Source organism: Capsicum annuum, chromosome 3 (genome assembly GCF_002878395.1).
Source record: "Capsicum annuum cultivar UCD-10X-F1 chromosome 3, UCD10Xv1.1, whole genome shotgun sequence".
NCBI classification, from domain to species: domain Eukaryota; kingdom Viridiplantae; phylum Streptophyta; class Magnoliopsida; order Solanales; family Solanaceae; genus Capsicum; species Capsicum annuum.
The window spans coordinates 233,141,137-233,152,253 of record NC_061113.1 but is presented as its reverse complement, the minus strand read 5'-3'; the positions used below and the strand labels follow the sequence as shown (position 1 = coordinate 233,152,253).

General features: G+C 34.6%; 3 protein-coding genes across 3 annotated transcripts in view; all 3 read left to right on the top strand.

Annotated features, from left to right (window-relative positions):
* Window positions 1-3,187: 3,187 nt before the first annotated feature.
* LOC107862941 (cytochrome P450 89A2) lies at window positions 3,188-5,185 on the top strand. Its single transcript, XM_016708658.2, has one exon. The coding sequence runs from the start codon at window positions 3,380-3,382 to the stop codon at window positions 4,928-4,930; it is 1,551 nt and encodes a 516-aa protein (XP_016564144.2). The 5' UTR covers window positions 3,188-3,379; the 3' UTR covers window positions 4,931-5,185.
* Window positions 5,186-6,740: 1,555 nt separating this feature from the next.
* LOC107866076 (cytochrome P450 89A2) lies at window positions 6,741-8,800 on the top strand. The gene has a single exon (XM_016712256.2). The coding sequence runs from the start codon at window positions 6,906-6,908 to the stop codon at window positions 8,499-8,501; it is 1,596 nt and encodes a 531-aa protein (XP_016567742.2). The 5' UTR covers window positions 6,741-6,905; the 3' UTR covers window positions 8,502-8,800.
* A 1,930-nt stretch (window positions 8,801-10,730) lies between these two features.
* LOC124896836 (nicotinate N-methyltransferase 1-like) overlaps window positions 10,731-11,117 on the top strand; it is a 947-nt gene continuing 560 nt past the window's right edge. Inside the window, exon 1 of the mRNA XM_047408678.1 lies at window positions 10,731-11,099. Coding sequence (XP_047264634.1) covers window positions 10,731-11,099 — 369 coding nt within the window. The remainder of the gene's footprint in view (window positions 11,100-11,117) is intronic.

Here is an 11,117-nt window from a genome sequence, read left to right as displayed (position 1 = left end):
AGTAATTTTTGACGTGATTCACGTGGCAATAGGATAATCATCTTAAGTAGGATAATATATTTCCTCCTTCCCATTTTACTTGTCCCAATTTGACATTATACATAATGTTTACATTTTAATTTGAAGGAAAAATAATTAATACTAAGGATAAAAAGGGAGGAAAAATCGTCTTGTCTTGATTAATGTAAAATGACAAGTAAAATAAAAAATCAAATTAAAAAATTCGGGATGAGTAAAATGGGACGGAGAAAATAATATACGTTACTATAAATGGACTCAATAGAGAAAAGGGTGTACTCAACTAATAGAGAAAATACACTCTCTCACTCCTGAACTATAAGCGAAATTGCTGAGATATACTCGAACTTAAAGGAAGGGGGTCCTACTACTTTCTAGACTAATTAAAATCATATTTTTGACAACCTTAGTGCCTATATGACACATACGTGTACCAACACACTGAACGTTCACGTATGTATCACGTAGGAACTAAGATTGTCAAAAATACGATTTTAATTAGTTTAGAGAGTAATAGGATCCCCTTTAAATTGAGTGTATCTCGATATTTTCGCATATAATTCAATGTGAAAATAGAGCATTTCCTTCAACTAATAGAGGAAAAAGTTGGGTGGAATTAGAGGCGGAAATAAAAGTTTGTATACAAATTTTATCAAATTCAGTAGTACTTATTAAATAATGTATTTATGTTCTGAAATCGTTAAATCTATACAAATATTAAATATAAAAAATAGTTATTATTCTGAAATTCACATAAAATAATTTCACCCCATTGTAATGGCATTTTATAATAATGTCACTCCGTTGTAATGACATTTTATTATAGCAATCTAATTTTCTTCGAAATTAATTTTTCATATTATATTTTGTATATCTATAGTAATATTTTACCTATAATAGTAATATTATTATCGAGTACATTATTTGTAAAATTAATTCCCTATAACAGCATACTCAAATATTATGTAATAATTTTTATAAGAAATATATCATATACAAAATAAAATATAAAAATATTTAGGATAATCATTATTAATGTCATATACACAGTAAATTTCAAGTACGAATTTTAATGTAAAGAAATATTTAAATGATAAATATCAGTTATTTCATTATTTCACGAGGAAAAATGTTAGTAATATTTATCTTTTTATATTCATGTTCTTTCTAATTTTACATATTTTTATTTATAATTGTTAAATGGGATCTGAATCTATAACGTCAGTATATATATATAACATCTCTCTTAACAATCATGAAATTTTTAGACAAATACTATCATTATAGAAAGATTTGCTATTATGATTACTGCTATTAATAAAGACGGAATAAGCCCCTCTTCGTTGTAGCCATTGGGTTGCGGGCAGTCAGATGAAAATTAAGGATACTTTAATCGTTTTATTACTGTCCTTCATTTCTTTTCTTTTTTTAATTAAATTTTTTTGCAACTTTTAATTTCACTTTTCATATAAGCATTTTACTTAGTGTTGGTATTAGAGATTTGTTAGAATTTTTTGTCATCATTTTTTTATCAAATTTAAGTTTTACTTTTCTTCAAAGGAAAATAAAAATAATACCACAATTACTTTTACTTTTTCTAAAATGAAAAATATATAACTTTCCACATTTGGCTAACTTCTTTCTTGGAGGATTGGTTTTAAAAATCTATAAATAGAAGATCTCTCTTCTCATTCCAGAACACGATAGTATCCACAATGTAGTCGTTAAAGAGTCTTGTTTAGGGGGAGATAAGATTTTATATTTTTCTAATATTAGTTTTTAATATGTAGGTCATTTAACAAATCATATCAATAATATGTCTTTTTAGTATTGTTTTATGTGTCTTCTAAATTATCGTTCCATGATTTGCAAACCTATTAATTTTCGCGTGACATCCTCTCAATTTAGAACCTAACAAGTGGTATTAGAGTCCACTGTTCAATGATTCGATGGTCTAATTGTTGAACAAAATTGCAATCAATTTGACGATAATGGAGATAAATGTTCAAAAATTACATGTGGAAACGATTGTCAATCTTATTTTCAACAATTATGTTGTTACATATTTGAAAATAAAGCTCACTTTTAACCCTTTAGAGGACTTTAATATTTTTAACCCGAAATGACTCATATATTTTTAACCCAAAAACTCCATTTTTAAGCATGCCAAACAGCAGTCATGAACACTATGCGAAGAATAAAAATCAAAGATATGGAAAAGACAGATCAGGTCAAAAAAATCGAGTAAAAAATGAGAGATTTGTTAGAGTTTTTTGCCTTAATTTTCTTACCAAGTTTAAGATTTACTTTTCTTGTAAGGAAAATAAAAGTAATACCATATTTACTTTTCCTATAATGAAAATATAAAACTCTTCTATATTTGGATAATCTCTTTCTTAGAGAAATGATTTTGAAAATTAATAAATAGAAAACCCCCTTCTCATACCAGAACACAATAATATTCACAATGTAATCGTTAAAGAGTCTTGTTTAGGGGGATATTTCCCCCAATATGTTTTATATTTTTCTAATATTAGTTTTAGATATGTAGGCCATTTGACAAATCATATCAATAATATGTCTTTTTAGTATTGTTTTATGTGTCGTCTAAATTACCGTTCTATGGTTTGCAAATTTACTAGCTTCTGTATGACGCTCTCTCGATTTCGAACTCAACACTTAGGATTCATTTGACCATAGATTTTTCAAATAATTTTTTTGAAAAAGATTTGACAAATAATATTTGATCATATAATTTGTCATTATTTGACGAATATTTTTGACAAATAATTTAAATTTTTAATTACTAAAAAAAATTAGTATTTGGATCAAATTTCAATTTTTGAAAACTTTTGCAAGTGAAATGTATTTTTCATATACTATGATCAAATACAGTGTGGTGATTTTGGCCGTCACTGCTAAGTTCTTTTGTGCCATTATTTTGCAGTGGTGATTTTGCAATGTGTTTATAATTCCAATTTGAAGTAATATTAATTGATTTGGATTTGATAATGTGGACCTCTAACAAGAGATCATGTACCGAAAATGGTTTTACAAAAATCAGAGTTACAATTAATGTCAATGACATAGATGAGTCAAATTTTTAATGGGTGACATAAATCAATTATTTTTAACATTCGCTAACGTATTTGAGTTTTTCGAGGTTGCGATTAACAGAATCTTCAATCGTATCTCCTTTCACGTTCTTTACTGTCCAGTTTCAGTTTGTCGGGTGGACTATTGATTTATTTAAATATGTATGTAAATCACAAGACAGAATACATTCTCATTTATTGATAAATTCTCTCTTCTTGGTAGATATTTCAGCTTGATTGGAAGAAGAAAAAAGAAATACACAGTAATGGAAAGCTGGTTTATCATTTTCATAACTCTATGCACATCTTTCTTGCTGAAATCCTTGTTTAATCTTATGATCTCCCGCAATTCCATATCAAAGAAGAAACTCCCGCCAGGACCCTACAGTTTTCCTGTGATTGGCAGCTTATTATGGCTTGGAAGATCCAACGTAGACTTGGAACCCATGCTCCGTGACCTCAAGGCTAAGTATGGTCCAATATTCACTCTCACTATTGGGTCTCGTCCGACCATATTCGTAGCTAGTCACTCTTTAGCCTACCAAGCTTTAGTCCAACAAGGCGTTGTTTTCGCTGACCGGCCAAGGGCTGTACCTATCAGTGCAATTGTCCATAGTAATCAGCGCAATATCAGCTTCGCCCCTTACGGCCCCATATGGAGGCTCCTCCGCAGAAACCTGACTTCAGAAATACTCCACCCTTCTCGAGTCAAGTCCTATTCCAAAGCCCGATCTTGGGTATTGGGTATCCTCCTTCAACAACTTCGCGGCGCACAAGATGATTCCGTGAGGTTAATTGATCATTTTCAGTATGCTATGTTCTGTCTTCTTGTCTTGATGTGTTTCGGGGACAAACCTGAGGAATCTCAAATCAAACAAATTGAAAATATACAGCGCAAGCTGCTCCTGGGTTTTCAACGATTCAATATACTCAATTTCTTCCCTAGAGTTGGAAAAATAATTTTTAAGAATCGCTGGAAGGAACTAATGGAACTACGACAAGAGCAGGAGAATATGTTGATCCCTTTGATTGAAGCACGGCGCAGGGCCAAAGAACAAAAGCTTGAGCACGGTGATGAATTTGTAGTGTCTTATGTGGATACGCTGTTGAATTTGGAATTGCCAGAGGAAAACAGGAACCTCAATCATGGAGAAGTGGTAACTCTCTGCAGTGAATTCCTAAATGCCGGAACTGATACAACGTCCACTACCTTACAATGGGTTATGGCTAACTTGGTCAAAAACCCTTCCATTCAGGAAAAACTATATCAAGAAATTGCAGGTCTAGTGAGAGAAAACAAGAGCAAGTTGACAGAGGTAGTGTTGAAGGAGGAGGATTTGCAGAAAATGCCATACTTGAAAGCAGTGATATTGGAAGGTCTTAGACGGCATCCACCCGGTCACTTTGTACTGCCTCACACAGTGACGGAGGAAGTAGAGCTGAACGGCTACGTTGTCCCAAAGGATGCCACCATCAACTTCATGGTTGCGGACATGGCTTTAGACTCAAATGTGTGGGAGGATCCCTTAGAGTTTAAGCCAGAGAGGTTCTTAGTGGAAGGATCAGATAAGGAAGGTTTTGATATTACAGGAAGTAGAGAGATCAAAATGATGCCGTTCGGCTCAGGGAGGAGAATATGTCCTGCCTATGCGTTGGCCATGCTTCACTTAAAATACTTTATGGCCAATTTGGTTTGGCATTTTCAATGGAATCCTGTGCAAGGAGATAATGTTGATCTCTCGGAGAAACATGAATTCACCGTCGTGATGAAGAATCCGCTACGAGCCCGTATCTGTCCAAGAGTTAACTCAGTTTGAATTTGGTAATTAGTTCTTTCTATTTGCATCTTCTCTCTTGCTGGACTTCCCTCCCACCGGAAGGTAGAGGGAAAATAGTGGTTAATGCCTTATTGCACTATTAGCTCATTTTTTTTATTCGGGGTGGGAAAGAGAAAATGGAGAGAAGATTACAATGTGGTGAATTGAAACCTCATCAACAAGGTGACAACTAAGTAGCTTAGCTTGTTTGAATGGTGAATTGATACTTCAATAAAATGTTTGTTTTAATTATTATTTAAATTTTATTATGTTGTATCAAATAATGTACACAAGAATTTTTATAAGCAGTGATATATTTTCAAATGAGAACAAATACATAAAACATTATAATATCATCAAAGAAGCACAATACGAATAAAACAAAACTCTCCATAAAATACTACAGCACAACTTTTCTCGACGAAATTCATTTTTCGAAAGGCGTGAATTCAAAACTATAACCTCACTAGAGATAATGTTACCAAACACTACTTTCTTTTACATAAGGTCCAAATTCATCATTCGTTTGATTCCAATAATCGATCTTAATCAATTCTATCAACAAGAAAGAAGATGAAGAAAAATAACACGACAAATAAACGAAGCAGAGGCGTATACTCACGAAATCAAGGTGGAAATTGAGTTCCACATAAGCCACCACAAATACATCATAGTGCATGGTCTTTTGTTCTTTGGCCCTGCTTCGAGCCTCAATCAAAGGAATGATCTATTCTCTGGACCTCGTCTTAGTTCAATGAGTTCCTTTTAGTGATTTCCAAAAACTATTTTGCCAACTATCGGAAAGTAATTGAGTATATTGAATCGTCCCAAACCCAGGAGCAATGTCCGCTGCATATTTTCAATTTTTTTGATTTGAGGTTCGTCAAGTTTGTCCTCAAAATACATCAAGACAAGAGATAGAACATAGCATACTGAAAATGATCATTTAGCCTCAAAATGTATTTAATAAGAAAAAGTTGTATTAAATAAGAAAGAAAAAAGATCAGCTTTTAAAAGATTAGAAAAAGTTTTTCTAAAGGTAGTAGAAAAAGATTTTAGAGAAAATAGTGCCCCCCTATCCCCACCCCAATCTATTATTTGATTTCCAACTACAAATATATACTTCTGGTGAGTCCTACTACCTCCTTAACTGTTTGAAATCAAAATTAGTACGGGGACTTTCCCACAACCAAGGTTGGTGTGGTTGTGATTATTTACAGAGGAAATAATTTTGGTTTCAAACAGTTTAGAAGTGTAATATGATTCTCGTGAAGTAAAAATGTATAGTTGATAATCGGGTAATAGGTTGGGAGCTTTTGGCTATTACGTCAAAGTTTTTATTTTTAACAAAAAGACGAGAAAAAAAAATAAGCGTAACAGAAAAGATGAAATCAGCCAAAGTCAACAAGTCTTGATCAACAATGGCTGCACTTTGGCGCAAAAAAAAATAAAAAATACTTGAGCCATATTCACTTGGCAATGTTTTAGTTCTTACCAAAAAAAAAAAAAAAGGCAATGCTCTAGTTGAGAGGCTATTTATGCCCTTCCCCTTCGTTTAAGTCCGTTTTATAAAAATGTCTTTTTTCTCTTTTTAACAATTCTTTAGTTTCAATTTTTCAGGTGTCACTAAGACTAAATAAAAGATTAGAAAATATTTTAGTACATTTGACTATCTGACATAAAGTTCAAACAAATTAAAACGCAAGAGCATAAATCAAACAATCATACAACAATTCAAATAAATTCTTAAACTCCATAGCAAATCAAAACATATCAAATAATTGAAACTCAATAGCATAAATCATACAACCATCCAAACAAGATGTAAATTGCTGGAGTGATTTATGTTGAATCTTCTAGCGACGGAACATCTAGTTTTTTAATTATTCTATTCTCTTTTGTTGATTGCTCTATATATAATAGTATAAACTGTATACATGAAAATGGAAAAAAGTAAAAAGCTTATCACTTCTTGATGATACAAGTAGGATATAATTTAGAAGAAAATAATTATACAACAATGCAAAGCTGTATTATCATCGTCCTCAGTATCTGCATCACTCTCTTGCTCAAATCCCTGTATGATGTTATCATCTATTTGAATTCCAAATTCAAGAAGAAACTCCCTCCGGGACCATACACTTTTCCAGTGATTGGCAGTTTATTATGGGTCGGAAGGTCCTTCACCGACTTGGAACCCATGCTCCGCAACCTTAAGGCTAAGTATGGTCCACTCATCACTCTCAATATTGGGTCTCGTTCCACCATATTCGTAGCAAATCACTCTTTAGCCTATCAAGCTTTAGTCCAACAAGGCGCTGTTTTCTCTGACCGGCCAAGGCCTGTGCCCACCAGTGCAATCGCCAATAGTAACCAGCGCACCATCAGCGCCTCCCCTTATGGCCCTTTATGGCGGCTTCTTCGTCGAAACCTGACTTCAGAAATACTCCATCCTTCTCGCGTCGAGTCCTATTCCAAAGCAAGATCTTGGGTATTGGGTATCCTCCTTCAACAGCTTCGCGGCGCACAAGCTGATTCTGTGAGGTTAATTGATCATTTTCAGTATGCCATGTTCTGTTTGCTTATTTTGATGTGTTTTGGGGACAAGCTTGAGGAATCGCAAATCAAGAAAGTTGAAAATATGCAGCGGAAATTGCTCCTGGATTTCCAACGATTCAATATACTCAATTTCTTACCTAGAGTTAGCAAAATAATTTTTTGGAATCGCTGGAAGGAACTCATTGAACTACGACAAGAGCAAGAGAATATCTTGATTCCTTTGATTGAAGCTCGAAGCAGGGCCAAAGAGCAAAAGCTTGAGCAAGGTGATGATTATGTGGTGGCATATGTGGATACTCTGTTGAATTTGGAGTTACCAGAGGAACAGAGGAACTTCAATCAAGGAGAAATCGTAACCCTCTGCAGTGAATTCCTAACCGCCGGAACTGACACGACGTCCAATGCCTTACAGTGGATTATGGCCAACTTGGTCAAAAAGCCTTCCATTCAGGAAAAACTATATCGAGAAATTGCCAGTGTAGTGGGAGAAAAACAGAGCAAGTTAACAAATGAGGGGGTGAAGGAGGAGGATTTGCAGAAAATGCCCTACTTGAAAGCAGTGATATTGGAAGGTCTTAGGCGGCACCCACCTGGTCACTTTGTGCTTCCACATACAGTGACGGAGGAAGTAGAACTAAATGGCTACCTCATCCCAAAGGATGCCACCATCAATTTCATGGTCGCAGAGATGGGTTTAGATCCAAAGGTGTGGGAGAATCCCTTGGAATTTAGGCCAGAGAGGTTCTTAGTGGAAGGGTCAGATATAGAAGGGTTTGATATAACGGGAAGTAGAGAGATCAAGATGATGCCATTTGGCGCAGGGAGGAGAATATGTCCTGGCCTTGTGTTGGCTATGCTTCACTTAGAATACTTTGTGGCTAATTTGGTTTGGCATTTTCAATGGAAGCCTGTGCAAGGAGATGATGTTGATCTCTCAGAGAAGCAAGAATTCACCGTTGTGATGAAGGATCCATTACGAGCTCTTATCTGCCCCCGAGTTAACTCTGTTTAAATTTGATAATTTGTTCTTTTTATTTGCTTTCTCTATTGATGATTTCCCTCCCACAGTTAGATGTTAAATGAAGTGTAATGTCTTGTTTCAATGTCACTCAGCCTGCTTAAATGGTTGATTGATACTTTAATAAAATAGGTTTTTTTCTAATAAGGTTAAAGCGCCAAAAATATCTCTAAACTATCCGAAATGGAGCAAAAATACTCTCCCTTAGTGTTTTGGTTCGAAAACACTCCTTTGTTAATTTTTTGGCTTAAAAATGGAATGACACCAAGCACACTGTGTGGACAAAAAATACCACATGGTCAGTCCACGTCGCGTTCACTTCACGTAATAAGTTTTATTTCCACTCAAACCAGACATCTCTACTTCAGAACGTTTCTGTCCACTGTTTAACGTTTTCAGTTCTCCGGGGGTGAGAACTTGATCATTTTCATCTTTATTAGCAAGTGAAGAACTCAATGTACTTTCAGCTAAAGAATTTTCCTTCTCCAGTTCATTATTTGCATCGACGTGACTCTTCAGAGCACCAGGATGTCAAACAAAAGTATCTGCATAGATTTTCCTTTCCTGTTCATCTATACGAGCATTCATCGTATTTGCCTCCTCCGATTCATCTTGTGTACTCCCTAAATTCCTCTCGCAAGAAACTTTGTTTTTATAGATACATTGTTAAGAATGAGTTCATTTGCATCCTCAGCAGTAGGATGATTGACTGCACCTTCTTTAATAGCTCTTCTTTTTCCATGACGCGAGTCTACTATCATGGAAACACTAAACAGCCACCGTGATTTTCTAAATTTGGCAGTTGCCAATAACTAACCAAATCCAAAAAAGAAATTATTATTACTTCCAAAAAATCTATGAACAAAGCAAGAGGTGTCTCTCAGCAGAGACAATACGTTTTAAACAAACATCTACTTTAAATTCTACTTCAGACCGCAGCACAACTATATGAGACTTGTAATTACAACAGTTGACCAACAACAACATACCTAAAATAAGCAAAGTTTTAGATCGAACATGAAAATCAAGTTTGAAGGTCGGATTTTAAATGGACAAAAAATGGGGGTCAAATGAAGTGATTTTCCACGTGGACTGGCCATGTGGTTATTTTTGTCTGCATGGTGTGCTTAATTTCATTCCATTAAAGAGAGAGAGAGGCATTTTTTAGCCAAAAAAATAATAAGGAATATGTTTATTCCATTTCGAATAGTTTAAGGGCATTTTTGGCTCTTTTCCATTTTAATAATTGATTAGACTTAATTTGCGGTCTTAAACATGTAATGTGTAAAGTTGAAATTAAAGTCATTCTTTTTATGCAGACTAAAAAGAAAAATAGGTGCTTACCTAAAATATTAGTAAAATATAATTATTGATATTGAAGCGTAAATTTTGGAATTAAGAGAATCTTCCAACGTATCTGCTTCCCGTAGAAACCTAACTTCAGAAAGACTCCATCTTTCTCGCGTCAAGTCTTATTCCAATACAAGATCATGGGTGCTAGGTATCCTCATTCAACAGCTTCGCACACAGGATGATTCCGTGAAGTTAGTTGATCATTTTCAGTATGCTATGTTCTGTCTGTTAGAACAAGTTGTACTGCTAGTTAATTAAGTTGTACAGTCTAGAGTTTGTTAAGAGAGGAATTTAGTTAATTAGAAGTTGGATTAGTTTAGTTGACTGTGAGTCAGTTATTTTACAGATGTATAAAAGTTGTAAGTATATTAGCTGTAAGCATAGATATTTTGAGTAGAGTTTTCTCAATTGATTCAATACAGTTTCTAATTTCGTTCTCTCTTCTCTTTCTCTCTCTTCTCCTTTTAGCTCTTCTTCTGTTGATGTGAATTTAACATGGTATCAGAGCCATACATCGATTGATTTTGTTGCCATCTAGCTTCATCCTTCTGAACTTGCTCATTTCGATTGGAAATGGCGACTGGAACCTTTGTTAATACTTCCGGACTAACACCTTCTAACCCTTATCAAATCGACTGTAATGATGTTCTTTACGTTCACCCGTCTGATACACCGGGTACTTTATTGGTTCCCCAGCTACTGGTTGGTGCTGAAAACTACTCGAAGTGGAGTAGATCTGTCAAAATTACACTGCTTGTGAAGAACAAATTAAGGTTTATTGATGGAACCTGCAGTTGAGAGAGTTATGTCGGCAATGAGTACAAATTACGTCAATGGGATTGATGTAACGCAATTGCACAAGCATGGATTATGGCTCCTGTTTTGAAGGAATTGCGAAGAGGTATCGTCTATTCAAGCAGTGCACAAAAGATTTGGATAGGATTCAAGGAACGATTTGACAAAATCAATGCGACCAGAATCTATCACATGCACAAAGAAATTGGTGATTTGACTCAAGGTACTTTGAGTGTTTCAATCTTTTTTTCACGTCTAAATGACTTATGGGATGATTTTGAGTCTGTGATCCCATTTCCTGGATGTGATTGTGAAAAATCAAAGACATTTGTAGAGTACTTGCACCTGCAGAAGACAATGAAGTTTCTTATGGGACTTAATGAAACTTACTCGCCTCAAACAAGTCAGATTCTTATGATGGATCCAACACCAGGTCTCAATCAAGTTTATTCAATGATTGTT

Excerpts from the sequence above, each read along its gene's own strand:
- LOC107862941 (XM_016708658.2), top strand. The coding sequence starts at position 3,380 with ATGGAAAGCTGGTTTATCATTTTCATAACTCTATGCACATCTTTCTTG.
- LOC107866076 (XM_016712256.2), top strand. The coding sequence starts at position 6,906 with ATGATACAAGTAGGATATAATTTAGAAGAAAATAATTATACAACAATG.